This window comes from Rana temporaria, chromosome 5 (assembly GCF_905171775.1).
Source record: "Rana temporaria chromosome 5, aRanTem1.1, whole genome shotgun sequence".
Lineage (NCBI taxonomy): Eukaryota > Metazoa > Chordata > Amphibia > Anura > Ranidae > Rana > Rana temporaria.
Genome location: NC_053493.1, coordinates 251,487,834 through 251,509,641, shown reverse-complemented (window position 1 = coordinate 251,509,641; position 21,808 = coordinate 251,487,834). Strand labels below are relative to the sequence as shown.

The window sequence follows — 21,808 nt, the reverse complement described above, 5'->3', positions numbered from 1 at the left end:
GATATCTTCTTCATTTAGAGATCTCCATTTACTTTCTGAGTTTTTGGGATAGAAGTGAAGTGAAATCTCCCCAACAGGACACATAAGACCCTACAACTGACATGGGTTTTAAATTACTTCCTTCTCTATTTGATTGGTTTCTAAATTGGCTTCTCTTCCATATCGTAACTTTTCTTTCCAATGCCTTTAGGCAAAATGGTCTTCAATTTTTTTTTTTTTTTTTTTTATAATTTACCATTTGTTATTTTTTTTTTTTTTTAACCAAGGAAAAAAATGAAATAACAAATAAAGGACATCATATAAAGCAAACAGACCAGTATACAATAAAAACATAAGTCTACAGGGGCTCATTAGTTGTATTAGCAAGACATTGTCAAGTAGTGTTTACAGTATTTTACAGATATATGATGAGCAGCCTAATATTATGAACAATATCGGTAAAACTCAATCCCAGAGGGGCCGCTTAAAGCAAAACAGGGCCCAGGGATGAAGTCCAACTCTCAGCCTAGTGCTCTTGTAAAACATCCAAACAACAACAGAAAGAGAAAAGATGAAAAGAAAGAGGCCAGAAGAGGCTAAGGTCCTGAGCTCTTTACGCTTGGGGGGGTAGAGAGTGCTGGTATGACTATCAACGAGGAATAGTGGAGCCTCACAAGGGATGATCTTGCGAATGCCAGGGCTCCCATACCTCGTGTGGAAGGTCTGCTTTACTAATATTGCCCCTTGAATTCTTAGACATGTGGAAGATGTTACCATGCCTCATACACACGATCACTTTTCGTGATGAAAAAAAATGTAATTTTTTATCATGAAAAAAAATGAAATTTTTCCAACTTCATCATTAAAAATGATGTTGCCCACACACCATCGTTTTTGAAAAATGATGAACAAAGTGACGGCACTCTAAAGGGGAAGTTCTATTCGCCTTGAGGCTGCTTTTAGCTGATTACTTGTTAGTAAAAGACGATTCGCTCTTATTTGTCTGTTACAGCGTGATGAATGTGCTTACTCCATTATGAATGGTAGTTTTACCTCCCGTCTCAAAACTTGCTTCTGGGCATGTGCGGGTTTAAAACGTCGTTTTTGCCCACACACGATCATTTTTTACGACACAAAAAATTACATTTTAAAAAATGACATAAAAAATTTAAGCATGTTCAAATTTTTTTTTTGGTCGTTTTTCAGAAGACAAAAAATGATGTTTAGCCCACACACGATCATTTTAAATGACGTTTTCAAAAATGAAATTTTTTTCATCACAAAAAGTGTGTAAGGGGCATCACTGCTGCCCACCTAGAAAGATGGGTGTGCATTCTTCCCAGATTTCAGTACACCAGCTTTCCTAGGAGGCAGCTGTGACGTTGCACGTGCCTCCTGGAAGCAAAAGTAGCCAGAAACAAGTTTTATTTTTTTAATCTTTACTAGTATTTTAAAATGATTTTAGTTAAGGGATGGGGCACTTAGGCCCCTTTCACACCGACACGTTTTTCAGGCGGTTCAGCGCTAAAAATAGCTCTGCTATACCGCCTGAAAAAATAGTGCCTTGCAGTCTTCAGTGTGGACCACTCCAAAAGTCCTGCTAGCCGCATCTTTGGAGCGGTATAGGAGCGGGGTGTTTACCGCTCCTTCCCATTGAAATCAATATGAAACCTCGGTAATACCGCATTGCGGGGGGTATTACCCCTTTTCAGCCGCTAGCGGGGGTTAAATCGACACACCGCTAGTGGCCGAATATTGCAGTAAATACGTCGGTATAGCGGCCCTAAAAACTGCGCCGCTATACCGTCACCGCACCTCCACTGCCCCGTGTGAAAGGAGCCTAACAGTCAAGAGAACTTTGCATTTTCAAAGCTGGCAGGCAAATATAAAGAAAGAATGGGCATCTTCTGGCTGCATCTCTGTACCAGCAGGAGGTCGGTAGAGCTGCCCAGGGATATGAGATGATGACCAAGAACCGACAATGGTTTGCAGCTGCCTTCTCCCTTGGCAACAATAGATGCACACCATTGTCGGTTCTCGGTTATCATCTCGTATCCCTGGACGGCTCCACCGACCTCCTGCTGGTACAGAGATGCAGCCAGAGGACGTCCGATATCTGAAGAGAGTCTAGCGGCTGTCCCAGAGACTGCACAGGTTTTGGGGAGACCGATTTCCCTATGGTGGGCAAAACTGCTGTTTAGTAGTCATTGCCGTCTGGTAAGCAGGCCATTCTTTTTATCTGGTTGCGGAATTGCACATCTTCCCTGCAGTTTCTCATCTCTCTACACGGATGGGTGGTCGTTATCTGCTATTTCACAGATCAAAATACTAACGGGACTTAGTTTTCTTTTGTCACTATTTTTCTCAACGTTTTTTAGTCACTTTTTATGTTTTCATTGATCATATAATGGACTGAAACTCTGTGGAGATTCTTTATTTTTATTATAGATTGATTGTTTCACATTTTTCACAAACTTTTCTTGTTCATTTAAGTATTTGTCATATTGCACTAGCGCTGCATTTATTTTGTATATTTTGATCTTTTGAGTTTGGTACTGCACCCCTAAGCGCCCTCTATTAATTGCACCAATCATTAGATAGAAGTTATCCACTTTGTCACCAGGGGAGCAGCTTAGCACTACAGTGTGTTTTATAATCCATTTAATTTAAATAATTATTTGTGATTTTGGCGCAGAAACTATTTCTATAATCACTGAACTTTAAGGTGCTGGCATCTTCTTTACTTTTATATCACGTAATATATATATTTTTCTAGCGCAGCTTTAGCTTTTTTTTATCAAATATAAAGAAAGCACAAACTAATATAATTATTAATTTATTAAAAATAATTAAGGCATTGTGCCATGTGATTTTTAATAGTCTTATGCCCTGTATACACGAGCGGAAATTCCGTCGGAAAGAAGTTGGATGGTTTTTCCGACGGAATTCCGCTCAAGCTTGGCTTGCATACACACGGTCACACAAAAGTTCTCAGAATTTCCGAGTGTTATGAACGCGGTGACGTACAACACTACGACAAGGCAAGAAAAAGAAGTTCAATGCTTCCGAGCATGTGTCGAATTGTTTCCGAGCATGCGTGTTTTTTTCCCATCGAAATTCCATACAACGGATTTTCTGATAGGAATTTTTTCTATCTGACAAAATTAAGAACCTGCTCTATATCTAAGTCCGTCGGAAATTCCGACAGAAAAAGTCTGATGGGGCATACACACGGTCGGAATATCCGACGAAAAGCTCCCATCGTAAAATCCGATCGTGTGTGTGCGGCATTATCCCACTGATTTGAAGGAGAACCTGTAAGTCAACACATCCAAAACCTCAGCATACATGATATTTCTACAATGCCTTTATCTTGTGAGAAGGGGCCTTATTGACACATATGGCTGTGTCCTGTACTTTGCTTGCATTACAAACCATAGCAAACTGAATCTGGAGTGGATGAGCTCCAAGGCCGCTTTCACATTTGAACTGAGCTTATCGTCTTTTTTCAAGCTTTCGTTTTGTACAGGCATTTTTGCGTGTCTGGAGCTTGAGCTTTTTCTAAAATCACTTTCAGCCAATAGAAATCTAGGTACTTGAAAATAAATACACGCGTTTCTATGCATTTTTATTTTTCATGCAAATTTCAGCATTTTTTTCGCACACCCATTAAAGGGCCAAAACTGCCTGAAGCTTGTAGCTCCAATAAAGATCATTTGCTTTTAAGCTACAAGCCTCAAGTGACACTACGCTCAGGTGTGAACAGGCACAAATGAAAACCCTGAGATTTTATATGGTGAGTGTTTTGGAGCTTTGAGCTCAGGAGTGAATGGAACCTAAAGTGGTTCTAAGGCCCTTTTCACACTGGGGCAGGACATGCGGTGGCGGAATAGCGCCGCTATTTTTAGCGACGATATACCAACGGAATTGCAGTTCAATTTTGGCGGTATTCGGCCGCTAGCGGTGCGGTATTAACCCCCGCTAGCGGCCAAAAAAGGGTTAATACCGCCGGCAATATTACTGCGGTGTCCCATTGTTTTCAATGGGAAGGAGCGGTATACACACCGCTCCTCTCACCGCTTTAAAGATGCTGCTTGCAGGAGATTTCTTTTTCTGCCGCCAGTGCATCGCCTCAGTGTGAAAGCCGGCGGGCTTTCACATTCAGAATGCAGGGGCATGAGTATTTCAGGCGTTATTTATGCGCTATTTTTAGCCAAAAAATTTAATGGAAAAGCTGGAGTGGAGAGGAGAAATAGGATAGAAGTAAACAAGAAAGAGAAAGACCAAGCAAAGAGAGAAAAGAGGGAATAGCAAAGGGAAGGATAGAGAGGGAGTCAAGAGAGACAGGAAAATCATCTCCATCTCCCCTTACCTTCCGGAGGCCCAACGGGTAAACTTGAGGCTAGGTGCCAGAGATCAATGGTCCTAAAAGCAGGTCGTTGTTGAAGCTGCAAAGTGATCCAACCAAGGCTGCCAGGTACGTACAGTAAAAAGTGATCATGAGAGTCATTTAAGAATTACAGTCAGCTTTTCATTTATCAGTGTACCCTGCTTTTGACCACTGAGCACAGTGTTTCCCATGATCTCGCTATAGTTTTTTTAGTGGCCATAAAAATATTCATGATTAGTGTTCGCTCCCGATATTTGATGTCTGGGATTGGTTCATGTAGGAGTTTTTCCCAAGTTTTTTTCCATCGCCTATTGATGTTTGGGCAAGTCCACCAAATGTTTCATATCTCCTTGGTCCGACCATCCCCTGAAACAGGTGGGTGGGTAGGTTGGAAGACATTGAGTGATCCTAGTGGGAGGGTAATACCATCGGGTGAAAACCTTGTATGAATTCTTAATTACCAAAAGCCTGTCTATTGTTCTTGCTCCCACCTAGAACAATAGACAGGCATCTTAAAGGTTGTATTACCCAATATGGATATGTATACAGTATTGGGAAACCAGACCTTTAGTTGTCGGGTTAGTACGGCACCTGGGTTCAAATGCCATCTGGAGAGTAGACCAGTCATAATTTTTGGTTAAGGACTCCAGTAGAAACCTCTAAGTCCGGTATTGAATAGGATTTCCTTTAGAGTGGAGGTTCACCCTAAAAAACATCTATGTACCATCCCATCCAGCATACTTGCGTCAGCTATAGTATGTTTTTTTTTTTTGCGCTGTTTTTACGGTTTAATCCTTCAGTTTCGTTTCAGACTCCCGCGGGGAGTAGGCGTTCCTATGAAGAGGGGAACATGATTGACGTCCGGCTATGGCGCGTCACGTGTTCCGAAAATAGCCGGAGTAGGACTCGGCTCTTCACGGCGCTATACGGTGCCTGCACACAGACTAGGAGCTGACTGCGCAGGCGCCATATATATCCGAGTCCTATTTCGGCTATTTTCGGAACGCGTGACGTGCCATAGCCGGACGTCAATCATGTTCCCCTCTTCATAGGAACGCCTATTTCCCCTCCGGAGTCTGAAACGAAACTGATCGATTAAACGGTAAATACAGCGGGGAAAAAAAAACAAACATGGGATGGGATGGTACATAAAAAAAAAAAAGTTTTAGGGTGAACCTCCGCTTTAAAGTGATAGTAAAGTCTTTTTTTTTTTTTTTGTTAAAAGTAAAAAATATGTTATACTTGCACAGAGCAGCCCGGATCCTCCTCTTCCTGGATCCCATTTCAGTGCTCCTGGCCCCTCCCTCCTGCTTGCTATGGGGGCACCTGAGCCAAGCCACAGCTCCCTGTGTCCATTCACACAGAGCCGCGGCCCGCCCCACCCTGTACCCTTTTTCTGCTCCTTGACTAAATTACTTTGACAGCAGGGGGAGCCAATAGCACCACACAGCTGTCTCAGCCAATGAGGAGTGGAGTCCTGGGCAACATTGCTGGATCTGGATGGGGCTCAGGTAAGCGTCCCGGAGGAGAAAGGGGGCAATTAAAAAGAGACAACAATGTGAGATGCGTGGAAATATATTTAACCGAGTCCCAGACCACCAGGGTACGTGACGGGACTGGATTGAGTAACTTTGGGTGAAGGGTTATCCAATGAATAGTAGAGAGGGGAGCTAAAAGGCAGAAAGTTTTTCACCTTAATACACTCTATGCATTAAGGTAAAAAACAGCCTCCCCAGAACCCCTTTATACTTACCCGAGCCCCATCTCTATCCAGCAATGTCCATGAGAGCAGTGACACTCCTGGGTCTCTCCCTCCTCATTGGCTCACACACTCATTGGTTCACATGCCAGTGAGCCAAAGAGGAGAGAGCAGGGGGCAGGGCTCGGGAGTTAGTATGCTTGAGTTCCCCCATAGCAAGAGACTTGCTATTGGGGGCACTCAAGAGGGGGGAGGAGCCAGAACCACCGGTGGGGAACAAAAAAAAAAAAAAGAAAGATCAGGGGTGCTCTGTGCAAAACCATCGAACAGAGCAGGTAAGTATAACATTTTTTTTTATTACAACCTTTAGAATCATTTTAAATGTGATTTTACATACAAAAATAAATACCTGAAGTTATCCTAAAATTGGCTTCCTGTAATCCCCTGTACAGTAGGACTCTATTACGGTAGTCAGCTTTTGCTGCTTGTACATAGGTTGACAATGATCACATTGGCAGTAGGAGAGAGCAGAAGGATAACCTTTTCAAAGCAGAGTGCTTCTGCTCCTTCACTGTCCAGACTGCGAATGTGTTCTTGGCAACGCTATGTGCTGCTGTAATAGAGAACAAGAAGCTAACTTTACTAAGAGCTGTGGCTGTATCACAAGACTGGCTGGGCAGAATTATGTATAGGTAAAATAGTTCCCATATGCAGAATATATTTCAGCTGTGTACTGTATTTATCAGTTTGCCTGGGGTTCCACTTTAAATGTAGCCATTCCCACACAGGCCAGATAAGCCTATAAGAGAAACAGATGTAATTTCATATCTACAGGTAATTGTATAGAATGCTGTTGTAGTAGCAGTGATGGATCTGTATTCTGTACTGGTTTAAACCTCTCTAATCTTGGATGGACTGCTGCTCTACACTGGGATAAAGCAGGAAAGGGTTGAGCAGGATTACTTATAAAAGGATTGCATTGATCTGCATTATAAGCAGAACTCTTCTGTGGGTATAGAAACGACTGAAAGCCAATAAATTATGCAAAGCTAAAGATTTGTGTGTAGTTTGCTTCACATCGTTCTAAAAACGATATCCATTTATACTTTATCCCGGATATAGTGCGCAAATCAAGTGAAAATACTTGTTAGCATAAATTTTTTATTTTTTCTGATGCCCATTGCATGACCAATTAAGTCCAAGTACATGCCAGAGATCGTATTGCATTTTTCTATAAATCTTCCAGCTGCTGCACCTTGAAAGTTGATATTAGGGCTACAAACAAAAACTTTAAAAAAACTTCAAGGCTTCGAAACTCCAACCTCTGGTCCTGACCAACAGGCCATATTTTCTAGATTTCCAGGTAGAATCGCGGGTGACGTCACACGTAACTCGAGGGGGAGGAGTTACGTGTGACGTCACCGCCTCATGATCATCATGGCCATCATAGGAAGCAGCAGGCTCAATCCTTGGCACTGCTGCCTGCATCTATTGACACAGACAGCGTTTTTTTTACCTGAACGCAGAGAATGCAAACCTTAATGCTTTAGACCCAAGATAAAGTGAATGAACCCCACTGACTTTAAATCTATATATTATCTGCATCAATGTTATATAGACAGAAATAAAAAGTATAAAAGTTGTGTTCTCAGCTAAATAGTTTGGGTCACTGACTAAAATCGGCTAATTAGATTTCTCTCTTCAGATGCTCAGGGGATTCTAAGCCTGCGTAGAAAGACTAATTAGTTTTAAATGAATACAGCCGTTTGGTTTCCCCACTGTACTATGTTAATTGCATATTTTGATTTGTCTTTATTGTTTGTCAAAGGACACATTGAGCCATTATGTGTGTGTCCGTCAAAAAACAAAAACAAACAGTGACAATATGCCTTTCTTTAACCCCTTCATGACGAAGGTGAAACAAATCCTGACACTTGAACATAGTTTTGAAACTTTGCTATGTGTTAGTAAAACCGTACACATCACCACACCTACTTGGTGTACACAAGTGGATTATACCTTGTTTTTTTAAAGGACAAATTGGGCTTTCCTTTGGTGGTAAATGCTTATGGCTATCTCCTGATAAATATCACATTAAAGCTGGTCCAAAAATAGTGTCTCCAATATGAAAGCCCTGAGGGCTTTCACATTGGAGCGTTGCACTAGCAAGATGGTAAAAAAAAGTCCTGCTAGCCACATCTTTGGAGCGGTGTATGTCCTGCTCCTCCAACGCTCCCACCCATTGAAGTCAATGGGACACCGCGGCTATACCGCTGGCAATGCACCTCTGCAGAGGCACTTTGTGGCAGTTTAACACTTTCTCGGCCACTAGCAGGGGGTAAAACCATCCCGCCAGCAGCCGAAAAGCGCAGCGAATTTGCCGGTAAAGCGCTGCTAAAAATAGCGGCGCTTTACCTCCGATGCACCTCCTGCACCAGTGGGGAAGGTGATTGGCTACCATGCACAGCTGCACCAGATTTTCCACTCTCCAGTTTTAGTAAATCAACCCCACTGAGACTGAGGCTGGGTTCACACTTGTACGACACAACTGTCATCCTACTTTGCCCTGCAACATTGGTCCTACTTCCATCCAACTTGAATGAACAAGAATAAAATTTGGCTCTGACTTTGAGATGGTACGACTTGTCTTTTGACCAATCAAAACAATCCCAGAGTGACATAAATTCCTTTTACGGCTGCTGTAATCACCATGTCGGATGTCAGAGGTCGGACATCCGAAACCCCTACACCAGTACAGAATCCTCAGAACCACTCTCCCCCTCCCTAAACCCACTCAACCCCCCAACCCATGATCATACACAGCGGGTACTCAGAGTGAGGGGAAGCGCGGAGTGGAAAGTAATGGGTGGATCATGGGAAGGAGAATTCCTCTCACTCTGAGCTCCCACTGTAACTGAAGCTGGTACGGACTCCTAAAGGATTGGTACGGTAGCCTGACACTTTTTTCTTTTGTATTTCACAGCGCTGTGGTGCAACACAGTACAACATAAAAAAAAAATGTCAGGTGGCTGCAGCACCCCCAGAGATTCCACATCTGGCGGGAACTGCACCCCCCCCAGAGATTCCACATCTGGCGGGAACTGCACCCCCCCCAGAGATTCCACATCTGGCGGGAACTGCACCCCCCCCCCAGAGATTCCACATCTGGCGTGAACTGCACCCCCCCCCCAGAGATTCCACATCTGGCGTGAACTGCACCCCCCCCCCAGAGATTCCACATCTGGCGTGAACTGCACCCCCCCCCCAGAGATTCCACATCTGGCGTGAACTGCACCCCCCCAGAGATTCCACATCTGGCGTGAACTGCACCCCCCCAGAGATTCCACATCTGGCGTGAACTGCACCCCCCCAGAGATTCCACATCTGGCGTGAACTGCACCCCCCCAGAGATTCCACATCTGGCGTGAACTGCACCCCCCCAGAGATTCCACATCTGGCGTGAACTGCACCCCCCCAGAGATTCCACATCTGGCGTGAACTGCACCCCCCCAGAGATTCCACATCTGGCGTGAACTGCACCCCCCCAGAGATTCCACATCTGGCGTGAACTGCACCCCCCCAGAGATTCCACATCTGGCGTGAACTGCACCCCCCCAGAGATTCCACATCTGGCGTGAACTGCACCCCCCCAGAGATTCCACATCTGGCGTGAACTGCACCCCCCCAGAGATTCCACATGTGGTGTGAACTGCACCCCCAGAGATTCCACATGTGGTGTGAACTGCACCCCCAGAGATTCCACATGTGGTGTGAACTGCACCCCCAGAGATTCCACATGTGGTGTGAACTGCACCCCCAGAGATTCCACATGTGGTGTGAACTGCACCCCCAGCACATCCTAGTACACCACTGGTACAGATGTTCATAGCCACCCTTTCAATAGATTGTTGATCCTAGAGAACGTCATGAGCGTCAGAGTCTGACATTCACCACCATCTAAAAAAATTGTTAAAAAGTAACAACTGTTAACAAAGTTTGTCTCCTATAAACAAATTTGAGGGCCCCATTGCATCAGTTTTACTATATTAAAGCGGAGTTCCACCCAAAAATGGACCTTCCACTTTTTCCGGTACCACCCCCCTCCAGGGTCACATTTGGCACCTTTGAGGGGGAGGGGGGAGCAGATACCTGTCTAACACAGGTATTTTGCTCCCACTTCGGGGGGAAAATACCCAAGACACCCGGCGGGTATCTACGCCACATCCAGCGCCTTCTTCGCCCCACCCCCCCACCCTCTGTCTTCTGGGAGACACACAAGTCCCAGAAGACAGCAGGGACCAGTGGGAACGTGCATCGCAATTCGCACATGTGCAGTAGGGAACCAGGAAATTAAGCTGCATCAGCAGGAAAAGCATTAGACTGATGAGTTCATCTGTCACTCTGCTTTCTCCCCTATCAGCATGCTCATTGCATTGCATTGCACGCTGCTGATTGGCTCCTTGTACTGCGTCCCCTACCCCATTGTGATCTCTGTTGTACAGGGACTTTAAAAGGCTGACACCAGTGAAATGCAGGTATTTACACTTCTTGCAATAAAAAATATATATTTATTGCGGTATTAATATATATGGAGCCGCATGGATTTGTCATTTATATCTGTCTGGAATTAAGCTGCAAGTTGCTGTCCTGTTACAACAGTTGCATTCGTTTAGACAGGATGATGTTCCACAAACGAACATGAGTGTCAATAATAAATACAGATGTGAATGTTTTACCCCAATCATTTATATTCTTATTTCCAAAGACATGTTGGTAGGTTAATTGGATCCTATCTAAATTGGCCCTATTATATGAATGTGAGTAAGGCCCCTTTCACACTGGGGCGGGAGGTGCGCTGACGATATAGTGGTGCCATTTTTAGTGGCGCTATACCGCTGGAATTGCGGTGGTATTCGTCTGCTAGCGGTGCGGTTTTAACCCCCACTAGCGGCCGAAAAGGGGTTAATACCACCTACAATGCGCCTCTGCAGAGGCGCATTGCCGGCGGTATAGCCGCGGTGTCCCATTGTTTTTAATGGGAAGGAGCGGTAAACACACGGCTCCTTCACCGCTCCAAAGATGCGGCTAGCAGGACTTTTGGAGAGGTCCTGCTAGCGCACCGCCTCAGTGTGAAAGCATTCGGGCTTTCACACAGACTGTAGGGCAGGAGTTTTTCAGGCGGTATTAGGCGCTATTTTTAGCGCTAAACCACCTGAAAAACGTCTCAGTGTGAAAGGGGCCTTAGATTGTAAGCTCCTTGAGGGCAGGGACTGATTTAAATGTATAATATATACTGTATATGTAAAGCGCTGTGTAAATTGACAGCGCTATATAAGTACCTGAAATAATAACAATTATTATTTGCATAATTTAACAACGTTACAACATATCCCCACCAATATCTTCTATATAAATCATCATCATCTGTGCCTTCTGTTTGTATATTTGAATGTAAAAGTGAAAATCTAATATTTTTTTTTCCAGGAACACATACAGAGGCTAGACCATGAAGTAAATGAATTTGTCGACTATTTGTTTGGGCCAAGGGGTAAGTAGATTTCAATTTAGTTTAATTACAAACAGAACGTAGAAACTCTAGATAAAACGTATTGATTTTCAATTCAGTAACTGTTATGTTCAGCTATGCAACAATGACGTTTCCTCTTTACACTGGTCTGTTAGGCCCCTCTTTACATGAGGTGGACTACCGTTAGATCAGCAGGGGATCTGTCCGATGGTCCCCTGCTCATCAGAATAATGCACAATAATAGGATGCATGAAGATAAAAAAAAACTTCTGACTTTACAACCACTTTACACTGGGGCGGGAGGAGCTCCGGCGGTAAAGCGCCGCTATTTTTAGCGGCGCTTTACCGCAAATTTAGCGGCGCTATTCGGCCGCTAGCGGGGCACAATGCCGGCGGTGTAGCCGCGGTGTCTCATTGATTTCAATGGACGGGAGCGGTGGGGGAGCTGTATACACACCGCTCGTAAACTGCGGCTAGCAGGACTTTTTTTTACAGTACTGGAGACACAGCAGCGGCTGTTTAGGGTCGGTTTGCAGGCGCTATTTTTAGCGCAATAGCACCTGCAAACCGCTCCAGTGTGAAAAGGGCCTAATTCTTAATGGTAGCTTAACCACTTAAGACCCGGAACCAAAATGCAGCTAAAGGACCAGGCCCCTTTTTGCGATTCGGCACTGCGTCGCTTTAACTGACAATGGCGCGGTCGTGCGACGTGGCTCCCAAACAAAATTGGCGTCCTTTTTTTCTCACAAATAGAGCTTTCTTTTGGTGGTATTTGATCACCTCTACGGTTTTTATTTTTTGCGCTATAAACAAAAATACAGCGACAATTTTGAAAAAAATGCAATATTTTACTAATAAATATCCCCCAAAAATATATAAAAAAACATTTTTTTTCCTCAGTTTAGGCCTATACGTATTCTTCTACCTATTTTTGGTAAAAAAAAAATCGCAATAAGCGTTTATCAGTTGGTTTGCACAAAAGTTATAGCGTTTACAAAATAGGGGATAGTTTTATTGCATTTTTATTATTATTTTTTTTACTACTAATGGCGGCGTTCAGCGATTTTTTTCATGACTGCGACATTATGGCGGACACTTCGGACAATTTTGACACATTTTTGGGACCATTGTAATTTTCACAGCAAAAAATGCATTTAAAATGCATTGTTTATTGTGAAAATGACAATTGCAGTTTGGGAGTTAACCACAGGGGTGCTGAAGGGGTTGTGTGTGACCTCAAGTGTGTTTACTGTAGGGGGGTGTGGCTGTAGGTGTGACGTCATTGATTGTGTTCCCCTATAAAAGGGATCACACGATCGATGGCGCCGCCACAGTGAAGAACGGGGAGCCGTGTTTACAAACACAGCTGTGCCCGTTCTTCAGCTCCGGGGACTGATCGAGGGACTTCAGCGGCGATCGGGTCCGCGAGATCTGCGGCCGAGGTCACGGAGCTTCGGACCCACGGCTGGGCATTATACAATCACGTACAGGTACGTGATTGTGCCCAGCCGTGCCATTCTGCCGACGTATATCGGCGTTAGGCGGTCCTTAAGTGGTTAATAACAAAAACTTGGCCAGCGACGGGACAGTTTTGCGTCAGTGAATGCTGGGACAGCCACAGTGAACTACTGGAGGATTTCTATCTGCCGGTCAAAGTTGATGCACGTGTTGATGCTAAAACTACCGGGAAAAAAAAACTTTGTTTACAGTGAAACAAATTAGATTGAAGCACTGCTGTAGTAAAAAAAAATCAATTCTACAGCCAAATATGCGCTGCTAGTATGTGCTGACGCTAAGACAGCGTGAAAGTCGTACTGTTCTGTAACACCACGTTCAGTTTTAAGGCATCCCCCAAGCATGTTATTTAAACTTTTTTTTTTAATGTTGCCTTATGAAAAGACTCTCTGTATGGTATCCTTTAACTTCCAGTTCAGTTCAATACAATTCAGCACATTATTCCACCAGGACTGGAAGTGTGGTGAAATTTCTAACAGGAACACAGCAATAAGAATACTTTTTTAGTATCCTAAGAACTTGTACACACAATGAGATTATCGAACAAAAGATCATCTGGGTTTTTTTGGAGAAAAAGGAAGAGGTACTCGCTGGTTCATATAAAAAATCCACATCCCTCAATAATAGAGAAAAAAGAGAGTATCTCCCCCTAGGTGGGATTTTAAAGGCCAAACAAAATATGATGGTAAAAAATAGGTCTTTAATAGGAATTAGTACAGATACTGGCACTTAATAATATTGCATAAGAAATAAGGAATGGCGTTTCCCAAAGTGGCAGGCACCTACCACTTGGGGAAATGCCATTCCTTATTTCACATCTGGAACCAGTAGACACAGTGGGTCTATTTAGAACCTTACGGGGATTTAGGCAAACAACGGTAGTTGGATTTGGGCAGGACGCTACCGAATAGATCCTGGGCCCCTCTACTTTCCACCCTCTGGGCTGAAAGAGCTTTTGGACGCAACCCTATCCCCACATAACCCTTTAACCAAAGGGGGTCTAGCCCCAGATAATCACCTGATTTTTGTAAATTGAACTACGATTTGTATTACTCTTCCTTCGTGGCCCCTGATGACAGTCGACAACCAGAAACGTGTCAGGCATACACACACCATCTACTAGGAGAGTGTTTTCTTCGTTCATATGCCATCTGTCTGTGGCATATGTATTGTTTTAGTGTTTTGTACTTGTCCATCTGTTGTTATTATATGCACCGTGGGTGCTTGCTACGTGCAATATTATTAAGTGCCAGTATCTGTACTAATTCCTATTAAAGACCTATTTTTTACCTTCATATTTTGTTTGGCCTTTAAAATCCCACCTAGGGGGAGATACTCTTTTTTATCTGTTTTTTTTTTGTTGCATGCTAGACTATATATCGAAAATGAAGAGATTACTAAAGTCATAAAAATTCTCATACGGCAGAATAAAAATGTAGAAGCGATGTCATGTATTGTATTTGTATTTTTGGACGAAGACTGTATGATCTGGTATCATATGGGAATTTTTGTTTTTTGTCCATTTCCTTTTTTGATACGATTTTCTGAGTGTGTGTACGGGCCTTGAAGAGATTGTAAAGTTTTGTTTAAAAAAAAAAAAAAAACATGTTATACTTGCCTGCTCTGTGCAGTGGTTTTGTACAGGGCAGCCTGGAACCTCCTCTTCTCGGGTGTCTCTTTGCTGGCCCTGGCTCCTCCCTCCTGTTGAGTGCCCCCACAGCAAGCCGCTTGCTACGGGGGCACTCCCAAGCTGAGCTGCAGCTCCATGTGTCCATTCAGGCATGGTGCTGCCGTTTGGCCCCACCCCCTCTCTCCCCTGATTGGCTAATTGACTTTGATTGACAGCCGTGGGAACCAATGGCGCTGCTGTTGTGTTTCAGGAGGGAAAGTCCCGGACAGCTGAAGGATTTGTGGACATCGCTGGACAGAGAGGGGGCTCAGGTACGTATTACTCTGGGGGCTTCTACATACAGAAGGCTTTTTATCTTAATGCATATAATGCATTAAAAGAAAAAACCTTCTGCCTTTTCAACTCCTTTAAAGGCCCGTACGCGCAATCAGAAAATCAAACTAATTGGACGAAAATACTGTTTTCGAAGCATTTGCACGATAACACTGGTCTAAAAGGAGAGAGCCTCAGAAATGGAAGTCACTAAATGTTACCTGAATTGGGTCACTAAGAAAGAAAAATGAAGTTGTCAGTATTAATTGGCTCCAGTTTCCAAGATACAGCTTTAGGTCAAAATTGCATCAAAGTCATTTAAAATTACGAGGGGGATGTGCGATTATGCTCCATAACTTTTCTGAAAAATGTGATATAGCAATGAGAATAGTGCCACATCAATCATTGTATATTTATCTACCTATTTACGATGACAGATCGTACTATTTTTGTTTAATCAGTACAGTCTTCATCTGAAAATACAATACATTACATCACTTCTTAATTTTTATTCTGTCATATGAGAATTTTCATAACTTTATTATTCGTCATTCATCTAATAATCTCATTGTGTGTACTAGGAATTAGGGAGGGCTAGAAAATCTGTCCGCTTTTTATTGCTGCCTGTCATCAGAACAAGAAGAGAGGGGAAATCTTCCCAATGAGATCCCCAGACAGCAATAGAAAGCCGACAGAAATTTTGCTCCTTCCATACTATATGTAAAAATTAAATAAAAAAGTTATGGATGGGGGGCATGGTAATTGGATAGTGTTTACGTCGGTGGGAGTTTTACAACATGTGTGTTCTTCAAACAGTTTAATACACAAGACTGAAATAGTGGAAGGCCTGTAATCCATACAGTATGCCTGGTTGCATATATTCAAAGTGTAATTGATGCAGTTGCACTTTTAGCTTACTGTGCCCTCCTGACATTTTTATATCTGTCCCTGATTAAAGCAGATCTCCGCCGGAAAAAAAAAAATTAAAAGCCAGCAGCTACAAATACTGCAGCTGCTGACTTTTAATATCAGGACACTTACCTGTCCTGGAGTCCAGTGCCGTCGGCAGCAGGGGACGAGCGATCGCTCGTCACTCTGCTGCCCCCAACGCTATCCTCGGTGAGGGAACCAGGAAGTGAAGCATTGCGGCTTCACTGCCCGGTTCCCTATGGCGCATTCGTGAGTCGTGTGTGCCGCACTCACTGGTCCCCGCTTTGTTTTGGGAGCCGTGTGTTTCCCAGAACACAACGGGGGGGGGGGGGGGATCTGACGTCCTGCCCACGGTCTACCTGCAGACTGTGTGGCCGGAAGTGGGTGCAAATACCTGTCTTTAGACAGGTATCTACACCCCCCTCCCCCTGAAAGGTGTCAAATGTGACACCGGAGGGGGGGGGAGGGTTCCGATGAGCGGAAGTTCCACTTTAGGGTGGAGCTCTGCTTTAAGAGAGCAATTGCAGATTATGCTGCAGTGCCGCATGTCAGAAATGGTCTATGCTGGGTCTGTGCATGCGCTGTATACTCTAATTCATTCCTAAGGAGAGTGTGAAATCTCCATAGAATTGAATGGACAATGCACAGTGCATGATACAAATCAGCCTCTGCTTCTGCCTATAACCTTGTGACTTGCTATTGTGTTACAGTTTGCAATCAGATCACTGTGAAAGATAAGACAGAGAAAATGCTTCCTCCCACCTGCAGAAGACTAATGACATTATCTGAGCCCAAGCAAAGTTGCTTATATTGGGCAAGATTCACATAGAGTTAGGCCGGCGTAGATACACCGACCTAACTCGGAATCTGCGCCGACCTAAGTTTAAGTGTATTCTCAAACAGAGATACACTTAAACCTATCTAAGATACGACGGCTTGCGCCGTCCTATCTTAGGGTGCAATATTTAGGCTGACCACTAGGTGGCGCTTCCATTGCGGTCGGCGTAGAATATGTAAATCACTAGATACGCCTATTCACGAACGTACGCCCGGCCGACGCAGTACAGATACGCCGTTTACGTAACGCATTATCAGGCCTAAAGATATTCCATCAAATAGCTGGAATAGTAATGTTAAGTATGGCCGCCGTTCCCGCGTCGAAATTCGAAAATTTTACGTCGTTTGCGTAAGTCGTCTGTGAATAGGGATTTACGTCATTTACGTCCACGTCTAAACCAATAGGCCCGTGCGGCGTACGTTGCCGCAATGCACACTGGGATATGTAGGCGGACGGCGCATGCGCCGTTCCAAAAAAACTTCAATCACGTCAGGTCAAACAAAATGAACATTAAACACGCCCCCTCAGCCTATTTTGAATTAGGCTTCCTTACGCCCGCCCGCTTTAGGCTACGCCGCCGTAACTTAGCAGGCAAGTACTATGTGAATCATGTACTTGCCTCGCTAACTTACGACGGCGTAGTGTAAAGACGATACACTACGCCGCCGCAAAGTTAGGGCGGGCTATGTGAATCTAGCCCATAGAGTTCAAAAATGTGTCTTTAATGTAAAAAAAAGTGCAGCATTTTGTTGGGAAATTTTACCATCGATGTATATTGTGACATGTCAGGAATATATTCATGTAGACTTTTAAAGTAACTGGAGGATCCACTTTAACCACTTAAGCCCCGGACCAATATGCAGCCTAAAGACCCAAGGTGTTTTTACAGTTCGGGACTGCGTCGCTTTAACAGACAATTGCGCGGTCGTGCGACGTGGCTCCCAAACAAAATTGGCGTCCTTTTTTCCCCACAAATAGAGCTTTCTTTTGGTGGTATTTGATCACATCTGCGGTTTTTAGTTTTTGCGCTATAAACAAAAATAGAGCGACAATTTTGAAAAAAAAGCAATATTTTTTACTTTTTGCTGTAATAAATATCCCCCAAAAACATATATAAAAACATTTTTTTTCCTCAGTTTAGGCCGATACGTATTCTTCTACCTATTTTTAGTAAAAAAAATCGCAATAAGCGTTTATCGATTGGTTTGCGCAAAATTTATAGTGTTTACAAAATAGGGGATAGTTTTATTGCATTTTTATTAATTTTTTTTTTTTACTACTAATGGCGGCGATCAGCAATTTTTTTCGTGACTGCGACATTATGGCGGACACTTCGGACAATTTTGACACATTTTTGGGACCATTGTCATTTTCACAGCAAAAAATGCATTTAAATTGCATTCTTTATTGTGAAAATGACAGTTGCAGTTTGGGAGTTAACCACAGGTGGCGCTGTAGGAGTTAGGGTGCACCTAGTATGTGTTTACAACTGTTTGGGGGTGTGGCTGTAGGAATGACGTCATCGATCGTGTCTTCCCTATAAAGGGAATGACGCGATCGATGCGCCGCCATAGTGAAGGACGGGGAAGCCGTGTTTACACACGGCTATCCCCGTTCTTCAGCTCCGGGGAGCGATCGCGACGGAGCGGCTATAAACAAATAGCCGCGCCGTGGTCCCGGATCGCTCCCCGAGCGGACCCGACCTCCGCATGTAGCGGGGGGGGTCCCGATCGGACCCCCCACCCGCTAATAGGCGAGGACGTACGTGTACGCCCATGTGCCTGTACGTGCCATATTGTGGACGTATATGTACATGCGGGGGTCGGGAAGTGGTTAACTTTGTTTCGGCAAGTGAATGAGGCAGCAATTGGATTCATATACAGTGAGGTAAAAAAAGTATTTTCTCTCCTGCTGGTTTTGTACGTTTTCAGAATAACATCCAAAAATATCCAGAAAAACGCATTTCCAAAAAGTTATAAATTGATTTGCATTTTACTGAGTGAAATAAGTAAAGGGAGTTCTCCTAATCTCAGCTTGTTACCTGTATAAAAGACACCTGCCCACAGAAGCAATTGATCAGATTCCAATCTCTCCACCATGGCCAAGACCAAAGAGCTGTCCAAGGATGTCAGGAACAAAATTGTACACCTACACAAGGCTGGAGTGGGCCACAAAACAGTTGGTGCGATTATTCGCAAATGGAAGAAACACAAAATAACTGTCAATCTCACTCGGTCTGGGGCTCCATACAAGATCTCACCTCGTGGAGTTTCAATAATTGTGAGAACGGTGAGGAATCAGCCCAGAACTACACAGGAGAATCTTGTCTGATCTCAAGGCAGCTGGGACCATAGTCACAAAGAAAACAATTGGTAACGCACTACGCCATGAAGGCCTGAAATCCTGCAGTGCCCACAAGGTCCCCCTATTCAAGAAAGCACATGTACAGGCCCATCTGAAGTCTGCTTATGAACATCTGAATGATTCAGAGAAGAACTGTGTGAAAGTGTTGTGGTCAGATGAGACCAAAATCAAGCTCTTTGGCATCAACTCAAGTCGCTGCGTTTGGAGAAGAATGAAATGCCTTTGACCCCAAGAACACCATCCCCACTGTCATACATACTTCCTGAGATGTGTGCAAACATGGGGGCCAACTACACAAAACGTCTGACCTCTGAGATTGCCAACAAGTGTTTTGCCACCAAGTATTACCGCATTTATTGGGGTATTGCGCGCACCCGCGTATAGCGCGCACCCCCAACCTGGAAGGGAAATTTCAGAAAAAAAAAAAAATACTTACAGTTTGAATGCCCCTCGTCGGTGTCTTGCCCGGCGTCCATCGGCGGCCTTGTCCGGTCCGGCGTTAGAACGCCGCCGCCGACATATACTGAGCGCAGTACACTCGGGCACGCTCGGCTTCTCACGCATAAAGGCTAGGAGGCGTCACAGAGTGACTGCGAGCAAAGCAGAGCCTGGCCGAATATACCCGAGTGTACTGCGCTCGTTATATGTCGGCGGCGCAGTTCAAACTCAGCGCGGGAATCGGCGTATATCGCGCACCCACGATTTTCCCCTTATTTTAAGGGGAAAAAAAGTGCGTGGTATACGCCGATAAATACGGTAAGTCATGTTTTGCGAAGGGGTCAAATAATTATACTTTTTAATGCATTTTTCTGTTTTGTTTTTTTGTTGTTGTTCTGTCTCTCGCAGTAAAAATCAACCTACTGTTAAAATTATAGACTGATCATTTCTTTGTCAGTGGGCAAATGTACCAAATGAGCAGGGGATCAAATTCTTTTTTCCCTCACTGTAGCAGCAGGCATAGTGCAGTTTTGCTTGCAGGACACAAAATGTATTTAACGATTTCACAGCATGTAATGTTTTATGAATCTTCTTTAACGGTCTGTCTCTGGTTGCATTGTGCTTATTCACTTCAGAAGAGTGTTTAACATGGTAAGAATCCATTCCATGATTTATTGCTTGTAGCACCAAGGCTTATAATTGGAATGAGCTTTTTGTCTCATTTTCATTCTTCCTTGTCTTTCCAGATCTGAGAGTTAGAGGATGGTTTATGCTGGATTCCTGTCTTCCCACCCTTGCACTGACTATCCTTTATATCCTATCCGTATGGTTGGGGACCAAATACATGAAGAATAGACCAGCATTTTCTCTCAGGGGCCACCTAATTCTTTACAATCTTGCAGTTACTTTGCTCTCCTTGTATATGTTAATAGAGGTGAGTTTTTAATAACTGTTCGATTTTATATTGCCATTAATTAAAACTTTCTAATCAATGACTAATTTACTGGTGTGCTGATAACAAGGTAGAGATTTCTAACACCCGCATAATGCTGGACCTCCATGGTAACTTTGCAATCATTTGCAAATTTGCCATCAAGCATAGAAATAATATGTGGCAATCTTTTGAAAATTTTGGCCCAGATTCACGTAGGGCGGCGTAACTTTGTGCGGGCGTAGCGTATCTTATTTACGCTACACCGCCACAACTTAGAGAGGCAAGTGCAGTATTCACAAAGCACTTGCGTCCTAAGTTACGGCGGCGTAGCGTAAATGGGCCAGCGTAAGCGCGCGTAATTCAAAGTAGGCAGGTCGTGGGCGTGTTGTATTTAAATGAAGCGTGACTCCATGTAGATGCATGACCGAACGAACGGCGCATGCGCGCATCACGTTGAATTTACGCCCTAAGATACGCCGGCTCAATGCCTGTGACGTGAACGTAACCTACGCACAGCCCCATTCACGTACGACTTACGTAGAACGACTTACGTAGACGACGTAAAAAGATACGCTTGTTCTGACGTCCATACCTTGCATGGGCTGCGCCACCTAGAGAGCAGCTTTATCTTTACGCCGGCGTATGTCTTACGTAAACGGCGTAACTAATTGCGACGAGCGTACGTACGTTCGTGAATCGGCGTATCTTGCTCATTTACATATTCGTCGCGGAAATCAACGGAAGCGCCACCTAGCGCCCAGCGTAAATATGCACCCAAGATACAACGGCGTAGGAGACTTACGCCGCTCGTATCTTGGCCGAATTTATGCATAACTGATTCTATGAATCGGGCGCATAGATACGACGGTGCTCATTCGGACTTACAACGGCGTATCTGGAAATACGCCGTCGTAAGTCTTTGAGAATCTGGGCCTTTGTTTTTAGGGGATGGGGGCTACGAATATATTTTTTTCATTTGCCGTTTTTTTTTTTTACCTGGCCAGAACAGATCTGGTACAATAAGATATTACACAGAATGCAAAAATAAATTCTACATTTTAGAAAAAATTGGGGAAGAGTGAAGGAACACACAAGATCATGCGAAGAAGTGAGGGTGGGCTTGAAGAGGCCCATAGATGTTAGTTGGGAGTCTTCCAAATCTGCACTGGGCAACAGTCTGATGTCTATGAGCTACCCAAAGATGCTGCCCTCCGAGGCTCTCCTAGGAGTGTAACACTCGGGGTAGAAAATC

At 44.0% G+C, this 21,808-nt stretch overlaps 1 protein-coding gene across 1 annotated transcript in view; it reads left to right on the top strand.

The window, feature by feature from the left end:
- Positions 1–21,808, top strand: part of ELOVL2 (ELOVL fatty acid elongase 2) — a 135,995-nt gene that overhangs the window by 77,215 nt on the left and 36,972 nt on the right. Inside the window, exons 2-3 of the mRNA XM_040353721.1 lie at positions 11,553–11,616; positions 20,369–20,556. Coding sequence (XP_040209655.1) covers positions 11,553–11,616; positions 20,369–20,556 — 252 coding nt within the window. The remainder of the gene's footprint in view (positions 1–11,552; positions 11,617–20,368; positions 20,557–21,808) is intronic.